Consider the following 19,004-nt stretch of genomic DNA (forward strand, 5'->3'; position numbering starts at 1 on the left):
GGGAAATTCTCTCTCCTCTAGCTGGCCTACCGACTGTTTCTTCTCCTCCTCTAGTTAAAGGATAGATCTGCGTTATACAATGTTCAATTCCAGTATTGTCTATTATCATCATGATCAAATAATGTTGCAATTCTACATCATAAACTAATAGGGAGATTTTGAAAACTGCAGGCCTACGAATTGGGCCTGTACGTGATTCGAAACCAACCAACCTTGAGGTCTTATCCAGAGGAGAGCGTGGAAGAGCCGAAGAATTCATTTAGGCGCTCTGCTAGTTCGCCAGTATTTACCACCGGGTCGATTTATTGTCAGGGTATTGCAGCAGCTCGGTCTCTTGCGGTGTTGTAAAGTCCTGCTGTCTCTGTAAGTTATCGTATCTGTAAAATTTAGTAAAGTCCCTATGACACGTAATTCTACATGGATTCTGTTGATAACTTGCGCGCTGCGTTATACCATGATTATACAATTATTAGACTTGAGCAGAGTGCTGCTATAGACCCAGCAGACAGGCTTGTGTAATGGCTGAATTGTAAGCTTATACACGAAATGTTTGTAGACCTAATGACAATAGAAAGGCTCGAAATAAGAACTAATTTCTGCCTAATGTTTAGGACTATTCCAACGGTTTAGTGGTGACTGGGGTATGTTTTGTCATCCAGCAGTCTTATGGTTGGCGTAATGTTCAGTAAACAGTCGACTGCTGTACATTGATCAAGCACACCTAGACACATTTGCCATTTATTTTGATGACGAAGATCATGAAAGGAACGCTGACAGATACCCCCCCCCAAAAAAACCACAGTAGAAAATAAACCTACCACAGTTAAGGTCATGAGATATGCTATGATATAATCACATATAGGAGCTAAAAATCCAACAACAGCTAACATCCGTTAACATCCGTCAACGTAAGTGAATATGGCTGAAAATACACACGAAAAGCGGAGTGAATTCAGTCTTGTCTTTGTCCCGTGAAGGAAAACATTGTCAATATTTTCATATATGTGCCCTTTCCTTTTCATTGATCTTCTGTATTCACTAACATATCCAGGACATTTCTGTATAAAAAAAAACTAGCAACAGTATATACATAATAATATGAATAATAACCATAAGAATAATTATATTGATGATGATGATAATTATTATTATTATTATAGTAATAATAATAAATATTACACCCAATTGCTCTAATGTAAAATCATATTTGTAACTGTTTTCTGTTATCAACAGGTAATTACTTTGTTAGTCATTATATTTACGCGTTAAAATACAAATCTACAGTCAACAATAGACTGAAGGAGAATTTTTAGCAGAATCTGAAATAGCTGCAATAGCCCTCAATGTGTTATTAGGCCTTATAGGTCAAAATATTCCATATATCGATAAAAGCGATGCACCAAAGCCCCTCGTCAATGTTTACAAAAAATGTGTTTCATTAATTCATTGAACATCGTCGCTAAAAAATCTTTATGGCCCCTCGCCCTCAACCCATCGTCATCGATAGAGATGCGGTCTTCTGTCGAACAACGTCGCCCTCTAGCGCTCCTGATTTACAACTAAATGATTTCCTAGTGACCTATAGAATAAGTTGTCTCTTCATTAGTGAATACTATCTAGTAGGATACTTTACCAATGCTTTGAGAATATACCATTACTTTGTGTCAATTATCATAATTTATTTTTACCAAACTAACCAAAATGATCATACGCATACATTCAAATACATACGTTTTTTTTCGTTTTTAAAAATGTTGTTACACAGAATCGACATTACTTGACATATTTCAATGTATTTCAGAAACAGGGTTTAAATCCACCCTTGCAGTACCAATAGAATCACCACTGTAAACGGCCTTTTACACAGCAGTCAAGTGAAGTGAAGTTTTTGCCCTCTCAGTAGGACATGTAGATAGATGGTGAATAAACATGACTTTCTTTATATTAGGGGGGCTGATTTCCTCTCAGTCGCGAAGAAAAACAATTTATCGACTAGACACCCTGTAGAAAGTGTCTGCATTTGTGTTTGTCAGCAAAAGACTCAAACACCCAAGTAAGAGGGTTTGAAGGGAGAGAGGTACCCTGGCTCATAAAGTAATTTAGACCAGACGTCTAGCCATCTATATATCTTTATGGGACCACTGTTCTTCCTGCTTTAAAGCAATTATACGTACAGGTTGGACAATAAATTGGAGATCAGTGCAACACCTCTCCCAATCATAAATACTTTATTACCTCTTTAAACAATGCAACATTCTCCTATTCAAGTGAAATCCAACCACCTTGTAAGCCAAATTCATATTATAAAAAAAATGTTTCTAAAATGTGAGTTCAGTATACCAAATGACACTTTACGTTGTTTGATTATGATTACCTTAAAAAAAAATACAACGAAATATCCAATCATTGAATCTCTTATACAGATTAACCAAATGCATTTATTTAAGAGAAAGACACCTTCTCATTAGTCCTACTTTCCTCGTCACCAAATAGTTCTAATTTCAGTTTTGCAATAAGGCGTTATTCGTCCTATCTCTCAATCCTGCAAACTACTGCATTAGTGCAAGGGAACCTTAAAAACAGCCTGAATTGGATTCGGAAAATGCAGGAATATGTTAAGATTAAGGCTACGCCCAATCATGTCTCATTTCAAAACTAACCTCAGGGAAACTAATATAAATACTAAAAAAAGAGTATAATTTAATTTTAAATTCTAGTCCCAGCCTTACAAACATAATCAGTCAGCCTCTACATTTTAAGTAAGTTATATCATTTCCAATTTGCGTGATGGGTCTTTCACTGAATTAGGCCTACAATATTCACTGAAAATATTAGCACAAATATATCCTCTGAAAACATGACATTGTTCAAATACACCACGAAGAAAACGATGCGCAAGCACATTCCCATGGGCTCATACTGGGCATAAATACTCGAGTTCTGGAGTAATTCGTTTAAGACTCAACATTAACTTTGATTCAAACCCCCCCAAAAAAGAAAGAACGTTATATTCCAAGTAATCACAACAATATGGTACATCAAAAGGCGAGGGATTACACATCCACTCTAGCATGGGCTATAAGTGATCCTTACTGCCCCTCTCTCTGTTCATCTTTTTCATTTTCATTCTTCTGTTCTGGAACCAGATTTTGACCTGTCTTTCAGTTAAATTGAGATTTCGAGCCATTTCGTTTCGTCGATCTCGTGTCAAATACATGTTGTAAAGGAATTCTTTTTCCAGTTCTAGTGTCTGATATTTTGTATATGGACATCGCTTCTTCCTTGTTGAACGTGCATGAATCCAGTTTGCTGCAGGGTTGTCTGGAGAACAGAGGACAAAGTTGAAACTCACACGAGAAATAGCAGGAAAACGAAATAAACAAACCATGAATATGGTAAATACAAGCATCAGAATGAATAATTGTATATTTGTAAAAAAAAAAAAATAATAATAATAATAATAATGTTGAATTTGTTGACGCAATTATTATCACACGCTTGTGATTAAATACCCACTTTACATCCGTAGGCAGTGTTTTGCGGTCCGTGGTATAAGATAGACACTTTTATAGGTTAGTAAAACCTCCAATTTTACACACCCAGCTCGTACAGTTCTTAAGGTTGTAAATCAGGGGGGAAATTTCGTTTACTTACTTGGGTCAAGTTGTTTTTTCTCTTCTTTAGGGTCGCTGTGATTCGAAGTATCACTGCCAACGCTCTCTTTGGCCACATTTTTCGGACATTCGGACAATCCACAAGCATAACCAGGGCCACGGACAACCACCTGAGTCTCTGTCTCAAAAGTGGCACTCTCAGTCCTTTTCAGTGGTAAACTTTCGGGCTTGGTTCCATTTGTTCCATAATGCCGGCTGTTATAGTGAAAGCCGGAGAAAGAAACGTTGTTAGAAATTGGGTCTATCCACGACCGAACATATCTGCTGCTGTCTGCTGCGGAGAGGTGGGACTGGACGTAAGGATGGTAAATCCCTGATACTGCGGCGGTGGACTGCGTGTGGACCGAGGACCAAGACCCTGGGAAAACGGCTGATTTGGGTGCAAAACTGCAGGAGGAAAAATCTGCATTGTCCCCAACACCTGGTGGCATTGAGGTCGTACTGTGCGGAGACTGGACAAAGCGTGGCCTGTACACATCCTCTGCTTCATGCCCCATTATAGAGTCCACATAATAGTTACTTAGAGTGCTACTGGTCGACATGTTTGAATCCCTTCGTAGTCATATAAGAGGTTACACTGTTATGGAAACCTTTCCTCTGAACAATCACAGTATTTTTGCTGGCTTCATTCTTCAGGGATTGGTTACATGAATCACGTGATCATATTTACCAACGCAGTGAGTAAATCAGTCCGCTGTAACGGTATATGTAAGGCCTATGTTTAATTTGCCTTTTTTATTTAAAGAATGCCATAGAAACCGAATGGTTAAGGAGAAAGAATGTCAAACTTGAAGTAATGATGTGTTAGTGGACGTGTTGAATGTGCATACGGTTTAGGGTGGTGCAGGTCTATTTGTTTTACGTATAGATTAGCCTCACACACACACATTTATTTCACAGCCACCACTCAACATCGACGCCACGCCATATTATGTGTGAAAACTCTCACAAGATATCGTCATAAAGTATATCATACACTCAATGCTTGTAAAACATTTTTATAGACTACTAGTTGTAAGTCCTCGTTAAATAAATGTAATAGCATGCTATAAAATAAGGATCATTTTTGCACCGACTCTGTTTTACATTGTTAGCTTATATATTAAACTAGTCACTTTCACTAGGTTGGTTGGTCTTGTAAGTTTGAACCAGCTAGTGTTATTTGTATAGTGACTGTATTTATCTAGAGGAGAGACATAATTATTTTATGTGTATCAATAAAATATTTATGAGGTGCGTTTGATTATACATCCATGTGCCCACAATAAAACGGACTATTGGCGCAACAAAGTGTTTCTGTAAGAGGATCTTTTTAGGTTTACAGAACACATGACTTGTTGATTAGGCAACTTTTGTAAACTCTCATCAAGAGATGAATACAAACGTAAATAAAATCTGTCAACTGATTCATTTCAAATACATTATGCCACGATGGAACAAAAACAACGAGGAAGAAGAAGGAACAGAACTGATTATCACATAAATGTTCACGTGAGGACAAAACAACATGGCGGCGACGTGCCAATGAATTTGTGCTTGAACATCATAAGGCCCAGACAGGCACTAGGGACCCGCTTCTTCAGCAGAAAGTGAACATTGCATTAGCTTGAGCTACGCAACATATTATAAGCCTTGTTAGAAGACATTATAAAGGCTCACACGTGTTTATAACACGTCTTAGAGCATTATAACTTGATGCTTTAACTAGTGTTGTAAAAAAGAATGATGTGGCCAAGCAGGCCATTGATAAATAAAACCATGTAATCTGTTGTTGGTGTGTGTGTGTGTTTTTCAGCGTTCATTCGTCTGGACATGGGGGTGTGCAGTTTGTGTGTAAAAGAGAGGCAGAGGAAAGAGGAAAATAGTGTGTACCGAATTCAAATAGTCTACCCGGATAGAGTTATAAACTTGGCTTGGACTCTATACACAGGGGCAGCAGATACGTCTACTACTGGGCAAAGCGATCTGCCAGTATAAGCTTACAACACAAGCCATCTCATGACATTTAACCACATCAACATAAATAACAACTTAATTTCTGATATTTTGAATCAATATGTTATCAATTAAATGTATTTTAATGATTACGATTTTAACCCGAAATAAAAACATTATTGTAGTCCTTATATATGATGAGAGGTTCCTGTTTAGGTGATAGCCTATTGGATGTATCAATGTTGTGATAAGAAAAGCATGTTATATATTCTTCTAGGCCTATTCCTTGCTCTTTTTATTTTGTATACTTTTTAAAAATGTAACCTTTATTTAACTAGGCAAGTCAGTTAAGAACAAATTATTATTTACAATGACAGCCTACGCTATTAGAATATATGGTTATGTAACCTATTTTGGAAACCTAATGAACCCGTTTTTCTAAGAAGTTCCTATATCCGGACCCCAATGGCTGTTTTTGTAGGTTGTTGGGAACCTTCCCAGATCCGTGCAAATATAATAAAATGTTTAGGTACATGGCATGAATAGGATACGATGCTTGTTTTTGTGTGTTTGAATAGAAATATTCATGTATATTTTGTGTATTTTAATAGATGTATTAGTGTGTATTTTGTGTATTTTAATAGATGTATTAGTGTGTATTTTGAGTATTTTAATAAGTATCCTACGGTGTCTGAACGCTCCAAGTAGCTCCTTCAACAAAGCCTGACATCAAAGTTGAGGGAATTAAACATGTAGTAGGACAGGAGTATTCAACTCCTACCCACGAAGCTTGGCTCCCTGGTTTTCTGTTCCACCTGATAACTCACTGCACACACCTGGTAACCCACGTCTAAATCAGTCCCTGATTAGAGATTGGAGGGGAACAATGAAAAAAAGCTGTGGCACTGGCTTCAACCTGAGTTGAGGTTGTAGGCTATATATACGTACGTGTGTGTGTGTGTGTGTGTGTGTGTGTGTGTGTGTGTGTGTGTGTGTGTGTGTGTGTGTGTGTGTGTGTGTGTGTGTGTGTGTGTGTGTGTGTGTGTGTGTGTGTGTGTGTGTGTGTGTACACCACATATAGTCCTTAGAAACCAATTGGATAGCATATTCACAAAACAACTCAACTTCACAAGCTAACGTTTATTTTCAAATACAGGCATGTTTCTGAATGCTAATTGACAATAGGTCTAGCAATGAATTAATAATGAGAGCCATAATTAATTAATTGGTCAATAGATAGACTATGCCTGTTAGTCTTTGAATAGCTAAACCGCAATCATGTTGAGCACAGGCCAACGCTCAAATAGAGATGTTTGTGAATATTAGTTTTCTTAATTTGATTGGTTCACATAACAATGTGAAACTACGACCAGTCACGAATAATTCTAGCGGAACTAAAATAACCTTATTGCGGGCTCCTACAAATAGTTCTCTGTTTTGTTACATTTATTTATACATCTGATATACATGAATGCATTATTGTAAGTGCTCTTGATAGGATAATTTGCTAAGTGACTAAAATGTAATGGAAAATCTGTCTTCATGAAAAAGCCTATGTCTACTTGCAAGACGAAGCACTGAAATAAGAAATTACATTTGACTATCAATTTATTGCAGGATACATGCCACAAACATGCGTAAGATTTACACTCATTAACATTGCTCACCACATTTATGCTACATAAACGTTTATATGATTACGATTCAGCTAAGAGTTAGCGCTTAATTCTGAACGAATGTATAACTTTTCATCCACTATCGATTTAATGTGTTTCATGTCCGAAAAATGAGCTTCCAAACAAGTCAGAATCAATCAAACCAAACCGTTTAATAATGGATACATAGTACATTTGAATAATTTAAGACGTTATTAATGTACCCTGTGAAAAAATATATTCAAAATACACAATGCGTCACCATGTAAACATGAAAATAAAATAGCAGTCAGTCGCAGTTTCGGTGAAAAACCCCCAAAAGTCCGATGCTCCCACACCACCGCTTAGAGGAAAAAGACAATAAATCAAGCTTTCCGTAAGCAAACTCACGAAAAGGTGAGATTTGAAGTAAGTCCCCGAATTCGGTTTTCACTGTTCATTTTCTTAAGCTTCATCCTGCGGTTTTGGAACCAGATCTTGACTTGCCTGTCGGTGAGGTTGACGCCTTTACTGATCTCTAGACGGCGCTCTCGGGTCAGGTACATGTTGAATAAAAACTCCTTTTCCAATTCAAGCGTCTGGTGCTTTGTGTAGGGGCATCTTTTCTTCCTGCCGCTTGTTGCAGTCATCCAATTGCTCGTTGGAGGGTCAGTTTTGCTGTCTGAAATGTAATCAAATCAACAAATGGTTTAACATGACAAAATATGAATATATCACTCATATTTTTCAATTCATGAAAATATGTTTTCACTAGTCACACAGCTCTGGTCAGAATGATATAATGTTTAAATTATATTGATATCGTGTTATATGAGTATTATTAGTTGGTAGTCGTGGGTCAAGCGTGTTGAGAATAGTACAGGCATAAATAACAACACATTCTCTAAATTACACGACTAAGTTTTTTGACCAAATTAATATTTTAAACGAACTAAAATACACATTTGTGAGAAACGGTTTCTGTATCATCACAACACTGAGGATGAACATACAAAACAGACTACAGACATTATTTCTCCTAGGTGTTAATATACACATATATATATATATATTTCCCCAAAAAATAAAAAATAACGTTCTATTACTATCAACAAAGAAACAAATCAATTAAGAAAACCTAAATGTAAAATACTAATTGATGCAGACACGTCTGGTCCGCGGTTGAACCGTTTCCTGTAAAAGCCTTTTACTGCAACCTGAGTAAGGCTCTCATTAAACGTTACGACTTTAGGGTTTTATGATACCGCCATACGAGTCATCCTTTTACTGTACCTACCTTTAGATTCTCTGTGTGTCAACTCTGGGCTGGAGACTGAAGATTCAGTGGAGCAGTTCTCCTCCCGTTGCGCGGTGGATGTAGGATTCGGGATTTCCGCGGGGATGGGTGTCTTGCTGGTCTCCAGGTTATGCGGTATCTCGGCCGTTTTCTTTTCCAGTTCGACAAAAAAGGAAGACAATTGCGGGTTTGGAGTGACTCTGTTGAGCTGCACGAATGTGATGTTTGGACTTGTCTTCTCCTGGCCATAGTCCTGGTCTTTCCCAGTCGAGTAGGTTTGGTTTAATCTGAAATACCCTGGGACAGGGATCTCGGGGCAGTCAACTGAACACGATTCGGGGATTATATTAGCATATACAGGGACATCGGACGAGTTGACCTTTGCTCTCTTGTCGGAATACATGCAGAAATTCCTCTCCTCCTTAATGTTTTGTGAAAATGTGCAATTGGGCATTTGGTTGGATGGTTGCTCTATTCCGCAAGGTCTATTGGGATCTGTCCAGTTATCAATTTGAGGTATGTAAGGGTGGAAATTCATGCCCATATTTTGGTGGTTGACGTCTCCTCGTTTACTGAGAGACGGCAAGAGTCCACAGGTTTGCATTCCGTAAATTCCCATTTCTGCACCGGACGGCATGTACATGTTGCTGCTGGAGTAAAAACGGTCAGTCCTGCAAGCGCCAATCAACGAATCAACTACAAAAGTATTAGTAACAGGAGAGCTGTTGGGAAAGGACATTTTGGATACGTTTTTAAAGGAGAGAGATGTCGTTTGTAGGCTGACATATCTAGAAAAACAAAGTCCGTGTTGCTTAGGATGCCTCTCTGCCACACGACAACCTCACCAATGAAATGTGAAAATGGCCTTGAGACGCAGACTCTTTTCCCATCACATGGAAACATTGACTCGTAACTAGGAAGCAGACGTGGTCAACAGCGACACCTAGAACACAGACTTGAAATTGATTCAAACTGACTGACGAAGGACATCTTAAACATTTAGCCTGTCTTCTTTGCTTGATGTGAGAAAAAAAAATCTAAACTACGGATGAACGTGGATTTAACGTTGAGATAATTAAGCGTTACATCAAGCTCCAATCCCCTTACTTTCATTTAAATACATTGAAGACCATTTTAATTCACACGAATAATCTACTCAGTCATACAAGTCAAAGCTTTGACTTGAACTAAAATAACGATTTCTAATCACACGGTGTAGTGATGGAAATATAATCCTAACCGAAAATAATCGATGTACATTAGGTGGGCTATTTCAATAATTTAAACCAAAACTTCAACCAAATCTGGCTATTATCTGGCTATTACAGGCCTATATCTTTTATTTTGTAATTTAATTCTTAAATAAACCGTGTCTGGTTTAGGATATTATCATCTAAAAAACTAAATTACAAGGAAAGGTGATATCGATGGCCCGGTTCTACATTTTGTTGACATTTTTGTAACCTTTGAATGCCTGCTCAGTACGGCACACTGTATTTGTGACCTATATATGACGGACTGGGAAAGTAGGTGGACGCATTTAATAATAAAACCCTACGGAGCTAAACACGCTCCCCATAGTAGCCTATTCTCAACTCAGCATCTCATACATATAACAGCTCCAGGTTTGCAAATAGGTAGACAATGTTGATTTTTTTTTTTTTTACACAGAGAAATCAACAAGCATACAAAAATAGATACCCCGATTGTTTTGCTGAACAAAACGAAGAATGTTATTAGAAGCACGTTGAACAGGCCAACCTCAATTGGTTGGTGCACGTCGATTACTAAACACAAGAAGGATATACTTGACTGCGCAAATATCAAGAAAATTGTAAATGACATTTAAAGAAAATCCGGCATAGGCCGACGATATGCTTATATTAAAGCCAGAAAATGTGTTAAGAATACGTTTGTCTGCAGCGTATTGTTAAATAACTGCAGGAACACAGCATTTAACGAAATCATCCAGGTATTCAGACGGGTATCATAAGGGATTTAATAACTAAGCAAATAATTTAGTTAAATGCGTGAACCAGGAAAAATATGCATGCTATTGAAGGTACTCTTCGGGTTCCGTTTAAATTAAGGTATCAAACCAACCCTGGTCTACTCAACGTCTACTCAACATTTTAGGGTTTACACTTTTAGAGCAAGGTTTAGAACAAGGTCTAATGCTCGTCCAAATCAATATAACTAGTCAAATGCATCCGCGCGACAAGTAGCCAAGTGGTTAGAGCGTTGGACTAGTAACTGAAAGGTTGCAAGATCGAATCCCCGAGCTGACAAGGCAGTTAGCCCACTGTTCTTAGGCCTGTTCTTAGGCCGTCATTGAAGGAGAGTATGAATATGTTCTTAACCTGACTTGCCTAAAATAAAAACATGCACACGACAATTGAGGAATCCAGATGGGCCTTATGACTCATCATTTTTTTTTTGTTTTTATTTCGTCAGGGTTTCAACTTAAGTTTAACCCAGTAATATTTCAAGTAATTTCAAGTCATGTCCATAACAACAAATTACCAAAGATCATGCAAATCTATCGGTTAAACTTGGGCTTGGTGTCTCCATTGGAGGCTGGTGGGAGGAGCTATAGGAGGACGAGCTCATTGTAATGGTTGGAATGGAATGAATGGAATAAGTTGAACATGTGGTTTCCATATGTTTAATGTGTTTGATACCAGCCTGTCCTCCTACAGCTCCTCCCACCACGGCTGTACATATATGCCTATGATATACATATCCACATAGTTAAAGCTAATGCTTAATCCATTTTAAAATGGTGGTGTTAGGCTACTACTTCTTAGAAACAGTGATGGTGTCCCTTTGATTGCAATGCATGGAATGCATCAACTGAACACAGTGTGCTTGGGCTATTATGTATAAAAACCTATATATAAATAAGCTATTTCCCAACATTTACTAGGCTATATTCTCTCATCAAACCCCGGACAGAAACGTTAGCAGCTTTTCAATAGTTTTCTAGATCACAGTTGTAGTCACACATACGTGTGTTTTCATGAACAAACTCTAATCTAAATTTGCTACACGTCTGCCCTCGTGTGGTTAGAATGGGAACGAGGAGTCAACTGGCAATGTCAGTACAATATTTTCCGACACAACAATTTCCTAAACCAAAAAGCTAATAAAATATGCCAACCATCACAAGACTGACTGACATGTGTGTTTGTGATCGATTTCCAAACATATCTTATATTACTGATTTCCTACGGCTACATTTCGAATGATCAGATGCGCTGACATTATCTCAGCGAAAGGACTAACCAAAACCTACTACCGGTATGGTAAAAGTGGTCATTCCCCTGCCTCAAAAAATACAATATTTAGGTTTATTCAGGATTATATGAATTAACTGTTTCGCTTTTAGTTTACTGACTGCCTTTTTTTGTTCATGTCTGCTATAATACACGAGGGACTCACACGCTGCTTGGAATTAAACCATTGATTAAAAAAAATATTTAGGGTTTCCATGTTGGTACAAAGCTAAACTATAATATAGTATTGTTGTATGACTATAATATCGTGCGTAATGCTGCCACATCAGAAGCTTGCGCGTGATTTGACGTATATTGCATTACATTTAATGCAACATCTCAATTGGTTAGTATAGGAGACAGGTATATCAACTTCAAACACGAAACTGTATCGCTGGATCTGATTGCTTTTCATACAAGAAAAATCACTGCTTCGCAGCCATATTGGAATCCTGCTGCAGTGCAGATATTATTCAGGCGTCGGTTGTCAAGGAGAACAGCCAAAAGGCGCCTCTACAGGTGACGACCTTGACATTATACTAGAAGTTCAAAGGCATCAAATAACGTTGCTATATGAAATGAACAATATTTGATCGTTAGTAGGCTACTGACAACATTACAAATAAAAACACCACTGTTTTTTAAGCTGCCAAATCAAACATAGGCATTTTACGCACGGGAGTCATTCCCTTTTAATAATGGCATGCCATTTCAAGTTAAATATAAAAAATATATACTAAACATATATACACATTTGGTCATAGCCTATGCATTTAGATTTTCTACATGTATAACTCAATAGCTTGACAAGTAAGAAAGGACTGCATCTGTCTCGACTATTTGGGAGTAGGGCCGCATTTGGAGTGGCCAGAGGGTCCAATAGCCTCCGATTTACACATTTACAGCTAGTTTTTATTATGCTGTCTAGACGGTTCAAGGTTTAGTAAACAGCCTTAGTGTAAGACAACATAAAAGGATAAAAGGTCTAGTCTAAACTTTGAAGTTGAAGCAAATAAAAGGCGCTTCTGCTTGGATGCAAAAGACTATTAAGAGGATATTCGCTCTATGGTCTATTCACATAACCACCAGCTTCAGTGCCATTAGTACTTTATAAAATATTCAATATCAGATTGCTTATATACATTGCAATATACATCATTTTATCCCTATGCAAAATGTGGATCCTGACCAAAGCCGAAAGGAGTTCGTGATTGCAATAAATTGAGGTAACGCATAACTACATTTGCCATGTGTACTTTATTTGATATCACAATATACATAACATGCGTCTATTAAATGCATACACAATTCTACTATTGTAAATTACTTATTACACTCGTTAATTACTGTAATCAAAGTACGCGTTGCTTACTGCAATGTTTGTGAATCCACCAAAGCACATACCGTGTAAACTTAAAACTTAAATATGTACAAAAGTAAGGTATAGGCCTACATAGCCTAGATATTACAATTACTTACGTAATAATATGCAAAGGAACATTATGTCGAGGTCTCATGGATGATTTCGACACTGGATTGAATCTTATTTTAAATAACAGGATTCATGTGTTCATTGAGGTAAGTATTTAAGTGGAAGATACAAAAAGAGTTGCATAGATAGATTCAGCCTGTTTGCAATGTTCAGTTTTGTTGTGCGGTGTTTCACCTGTTGTTTGTATAGATTGTGCGATGTACCAACAAAAAAAGAGAGTTGTGAAGCACTTATGGCTCCTCTAAATGCAAAAAATCAATATAAAGGATTCCCAGTGAAATACCGAAACCGGTCCCGGTTTAGCTTTTTCTCTTTCATTCTTCTGTTCTGGAACCAAATCTTCACTTGTCGATCTGTCAGGTTTAACTTCCTTGTCAACTGGAGCCGCTTGTCCTTGTTTATGTACACATTGAAGAAGAATTCTCGTTCAAGTTCTCGGATCTGGAATTTTGAGTAGGGGCATCTCTTTTTTCTGGACTTTGACGAACCTAAACGGGAAAAACAATTGTTTTACCACACAGATGTAGAACAATGCAGTTCAGATCAAAGTTGGTACAATGCAAGTGCTAGTACAGAACATATAATTAACAAGTTAGCTGAGTAAACAAAATGATCTTCCCGCGCGCAGTCGCTAACACACACAGGCAGATATGCGGGAGCGAGTGCGAGTGAGCGCGCACATACACACGTAGGAACTCACACGGATATTTTATTTGACTCTATGTCTGTTCTACACGGTTCGTTTCGACGTTATAGGTACAATATTTTTATGCAGCTAAAGATAACCCCTTCACATGTATGTGTCATGTATCTCGAACAATAGCATATCCTACCTCCCTGGTTATATCATTGCTTTGTTACTTTGTACACTCACTATCGTAAACAAATAAGACTGATAAACATGGCTGCATTGTAATTTACACAGTGCAAGAGAGTCAGATGACTTCTATTCAGATATGCATCAGAAGTATTGCAGCATGGCTCACCTAAACTGGTTTCCCATCGTAAATATTTTTACAACAGTAAACTCAATCTTATTGGGGTATATAAAACCGTTGTGTGCTTATAAAGGGGCACATAAAATCGGAACGACTACGTTGTGGACTTACTTATAACCCATTTAATGCTTGTACCTACTTGGGCTGTTGTTCTTGTCCCCGGGGCAGTTTGATATAGAATAATCATGTTCGTCTATGTCCTCAGTTGGGTCTGAAGTCTGTTTATTACATGCAGCATCTCCGGGGAGACTGGAGTCTGCCTTCTGTTTTGAGTGTTCGGGCCCAGAGTTTGGCTTTTCAGAGTTAACAGTCTGGAAGAACTGATCGAACCCTTGTGGAAGAACCCCGTTTCGGCCGACATTGGTGAATAAATTGCATGGCGAGTTCATACCGCTGTGATGCCCGTACAATGAATCATGTTTTAATATCATTTCCGCCCTGTTCGATGACGGGATTAAGTCTCCGTGCATTATCTCGTCCGTTGAGTAGTAAGAAGCGTAATTGCCCCTGTAATGCCATTTGCTTGGGTGATCCAGTCCATAGTCTCTGAAAGCCACTCCTCGAACAGGTCGGACTTGAGCTATGTTGGAAGAATAAGGACAATTATTTTGACACGAAGTAGTCTTGGGTAAAAACGAGGAGATTGATGAAAAATCAGGCGCCGAAACATAATATGTACAACTTGGTAAATACATATTTGACACACAGTTGTTACGCTCATCGTACTCCGACATATCTCCTCTTCTCTCTTTTGCTATAGCGAAAGGAATTTGTAGCTCGAGTGCGTTAAACTTTGTCCATCTATTGCACCATAGGCGTGTGGAAAGGATCCGCGAGGGAGAAAAAAAATCGGAAACGTAGGCTGACGTGCAATTCATCTTGATCGATTCCTGAGTTATTTTTCTCATGTGATCCAGTAAAGGAATTACTATATACCAATATCAGTCATTATTAATAACTAGAGCAACTCATTTGACCGCAAATAACAGTTAGTTCATTGGTTTCCTGGGTTTAGAAACAACTCCTTTGTAAATATGTGCTTGCCCTAGTGATATAGACATTAGTAAACAATCCCTGAGAGATTTCATCAATGCAACAGAATTCGAGTTATATAATGGCAAACCCACAACTTTGTCGGTATTTATTTCGTGTACTATATGTGAGCGCTATTAGGGAAGTAGGCAATTTACGCATCATGATACTTCAATATATATTACACCAGACATTACATGACCAAAAGTATGTGGACACTTGCTCGTCGTACGTCTCATTTCAAAATCATGGGCATTAATATGGAGTTGGTCCCCCCTTTGCTGCTATAACAGCCTCCACTCTTCTTTGAAGGCTTTCCACTAGATGTTGGAACATTACTGCGGGGACTAGCTTCCATTCAGCCACAAGAGCATTAGTGACGTCGGGCACTGATGTTGGGTGAAAAGGTGTTTGATGGGGTTGAGGTCAGGGCTCTGTGCAGGCCAGTCAAGTTCTTCCACACCGATCTCGACAAACCATTTCTGTAAGGACCTTGTTTTGTGCACGGGGCATTGTCATGCTATAACAGGAAAGGGCCTTCCCCAACCTCTGCCACAAAGTTGGAAGCACAGAATCGTCTAGAATGTCATTGTATACTGTAGCGAACCTCTTAAGGATCTGCCCTTTTTTCAATTTTCGCCTAAAATGATGTACCCAAATCTATCTGACTGTAGCTCAGGCCCTGAAGAAAGGATATGCATATTCTTGGTACCAATTGAAGGAAACACTTCTAACTTTGTGGAAATGTGAAAGGAATGTAGGAGAATATAACAGAATAGATCTGGTAAAAGATAATACAAAGAAAAAAACAACCGTTCTCTTGTATTTTTTGTACCACCATCTTTGAAATGCAAGACAAAGGCCATAATGTATTATTGATGGCAGCAGTGTATGTGCAAAGTTTTAGACTGATCCAATGAATCATTGCATTTCTGTTGAAGCTGTTGCATCAAGACTGCCCAAATGTGCCTAATATGTTTATTAATAACTTTTCATGTTCAAAATTATGCACTCCCCTCAAACAATAACATGGTATTATTTCACTGTATAGCTACTGTAAATTGGACAGTGCAGTTAGATTTAAAGAATTTAAGCTTTCTGCCAATATCACGTGTCTATGTCCTGGGAAATTTTCTTGTTACTTACAACCTCATGCTAACCGCATTAGCCTACGTTAGCTCAACCGTTCCCAATTAATATTTCCCTTCACTGGAACTAAGGGGCCTAACCTGAACCATGAAAAACAGCCCCATACCATTATTCCTCCTCCACCAAACTGTACAGTTGGCACTATGCATTGGGGCATGCAGCGTTCTCCCGTCACCCGCCAAACACAGATTTGTCCGTCGGCCTGCCAGATGGTGAAGCATGATTCATCACTCCACGCATTGTGATGTTAGGATTGTGCGAAGGCTATTCGGCCATGGAAACCCATTTCACGAAGCTCCTGACAAACAGGACAGACAAACTTTATGCGCTACGTGCTTCGGCACTTGGCAATCCCATTCTGGGAGCTTGTGTGGCCTACCATTTCGGGGCTGAGCCATTGTTGCTCCTAGATGTTTCCACTTTAGCACTTAGAGTTGACAGAGGCAGCTCTAGCAGGGCAGAAATTTGACAAACCTACTTGTTGGAAAGGTGGCATCCTATGAAATTGCATGTTGAAAGCCACTGAGCTCTTCAGTTAGGCCATTCTACTGTCAATATTTGTCTATGGAGATTGCATGGCCGTGTGCTCAGTTTTATACACTGTCAGCAACGGGTGTGGCTGAAATAGCTGAATCCCTTAATTTGAAGGGGTGTCCACATACTTTTGTATATATAGTGTACTTGTTACAATGGCAACATTGTAGTTGACATACTCTTAGAGTTCAAGTTAAAGGGCAAAGAATGTTCCCTCATGCACAGTATACTTCGAATCCAAATCTATACACACAAGTTATATGATTAATAATTTGGACAGATAAGACAAAACAAACGTACCTTTCTTTTCAATGCTCATGCCTCAATAATACAAACAAATGCACAAGATGCACCAAACATCCACAAAAAAAATATGTATATTTTATAATCCACATCTGCTACCAAAAAAAGAGGAACAAGGTGAAAGGTAGAAAATAAATAGAAGGAAGAGAACAAAAACAAGAAAGAGAGACAACATGATGACCATTGTTGATTATAGTTCATTAGAGAGGAGGATTATGTTCAGCGTCGTCCGGTTTGGCCGGTGTAGGCCTTCATTATAAATACGAATTTGTTCATAACTGACGTGCCTAGTTAAATAAAGGTTATATAATGTTTTAAAATAAAATAATTGTAAGAAATCATCCTAAATGTAAAAAAAAAAGATAAGCGTCCTCGGCATTATTGGTTGAAAAAAGGCTTGGCACTGCCAAGTACAACAGATCTCTGCTGGCTTTGACCATCTGTGGTCTGAGACCATGCGTAACCAATAGTTTTATTGCACAGACAAAATGACGGGTTCTAGTTTAAGTGTATATTTTAGCTGGTGGAGGAGAAACCCTTTGGTGGGGGACGATTACTTAGTAACCTATAATAACCTATAGTCTATATCCTATCCTATACTTTCAACAGTATTTCAGACAATAGGCCTGTACTTCTTTTCATTCCTTTGCACTTTACGGATAGAAATATAGGCCTATTATTAAATAAAAAGAACTTGAAAGGGAAGTAAATAGTATAACATTCACCATAGTGTATTCCTAACATATTACGCCTATAATTGTGGGCCCTTACTGTTACTTTCCATAGTATTATTGCACTGATTAGGCTATGCCCGTTTGATGCTAAATCTACATAAATGTCCCAGATGAGGCACTTTCATTCCACACGACTATGCGTTGTTTTTTCGTAGAACAGGAACACAATAGGGTTACTAAATTATTTTTTGCGACACCTTTGGTAACAAGTTAGAGAACGCTTTGTGTGTGTGTGTGTGTGTGTGTGTGTGTGTGTGTGTGTGTGTGTTCCAGACCCTCAAACATAGACCATTGTTTCATATAATTGTATATAACCTCAGTTGGGTCTGAAATGTTTGAGCGTAGCTAATTGGACAAAATAACTAGAACTAAATTAAAATGTTCATCTCAGTTTTCCCGAAATGTGTTGAGCCCGTGTTGTTTTTCTATATAGTGTACCACAATGAAATATCCCCAATCTTAACAATACAGTAAATGTAAAAACAAATCCATTATACTATCATTGTTTATATTAAATTAACATTGCAGTAGAAAATCGTGAAACACACATGGACAACTACAATGTTAAAACGTCATTACGCACAAGACATGGCCAAAACGAAAAGTAAACGGCAAACAGACGGCATAGTAGAGGGGAAAAAATATATGTTTTATTGCAACCCATGTACTAAAACAACAATATCTAGTCCTATACTACCAATAATATCGTATGCAAAATAATTGCTATTGGCAATGAACACAGATTGACACCGAAAAGATGAGTAAACTGCAAAACAGTTGTTGTTGACCAAATGGCCGAGTTGGGCCTTGTTTTCAGGCCTTGTTTTCAGGCCCGTCTCATGGATGCGTCATGAAATAGTCCTTGCAAATACCACACAAAAAAATAAAACAATTTGAATGATGAGAAGGCAGTATACTATCTGCTTAAAGTTTGTGTAGGTATTTTT

At 38.1% G+C, this 19,004-nt stretch overlaps 3 protein-coding genes across 3 annotated transcripts; all 3 read right to left on the reverse strand.

Moving 5' to 3' along the window:
• Positions 1-3,072: 3,072 nt before the first annotated feature.
• Positions 3,073-4,225, reverse strand: LOC139380344 (homeobox protein Hox-D9a-like). The gene is made up of 2 exons (XM_071122958.1): positions 3,655-4,225; positions 3,073-3,321 (listed from the first exon to the last, which is right to left on the reverse strand). The coding sequence occupies exons 1-2, from the start codon at positions 4,214-4,216 to the stop codon at positions 3,077-3,079; spliced, it is 807 nt and encodes a 268-aa protein (XP_070979059.1). The 5' UTR covers positions 4,217-4,225; the 3' UTR covers positions 3,073-3,076.
• Positions 4,226-7,650: 3,425 nt separating this feature from the next.
• Positions 7,651-9,279, reverse strand: LOC139380478 (homeobox protein Hox-D10a-like). The gene is made up of 2 exons (XM_071123174.1): positions 8,541-9,279; positions 7,651-7,925 (listed from the first exon to the last, which is right to left on the reverse strand). Exons 1-2 carry the CDS (start codon positions 9,277-9,279, stop codon positions 7,651-7,653), a joined length of 1,014 nt encoding a protein of 337 aa, XP_070979275.1.
• A 4,283-nt stretch (positions 9,280-13,562) lies between these two features.
• On the reverse strand, positions 13,563-15,039 carry LOC139380337 (homeobox protein Hox-D11a-like). The gene is made up of 2 exons (XM_071122952.1): positions 14,445-15,039; positions 13,563-13,795 (listed from the first exon to the last, which is right to left on the reverse strand). Exons 1-2 carry the CDS (start codon positions 15,037-15,039, stop codon positions 13,563-13,565), a joined length of 828 nt encoding a protein of 275 aa, XP_070979053.1.
• Between the last annotated feature and the right edge of the window lie 3,965 nt (positions 15,040-19,004).

Source organism: Oncorhynchus clarkii, chromosome 22, assembly GCF_045791955.1.
Source record: "Oncorhynchus clarkii lewisi isolate Uvic-CL-2024 chromosome 22, UVic_Ocla_1.0, whole genome shotgun sequence".
Taxonomy (NCBI): Eukaryota; Metazoa; Chordata; class Actinopteri; order Salmoniformes; family Salmonidae; genus Oncorhynchus; species Oncorhynchus clarkii.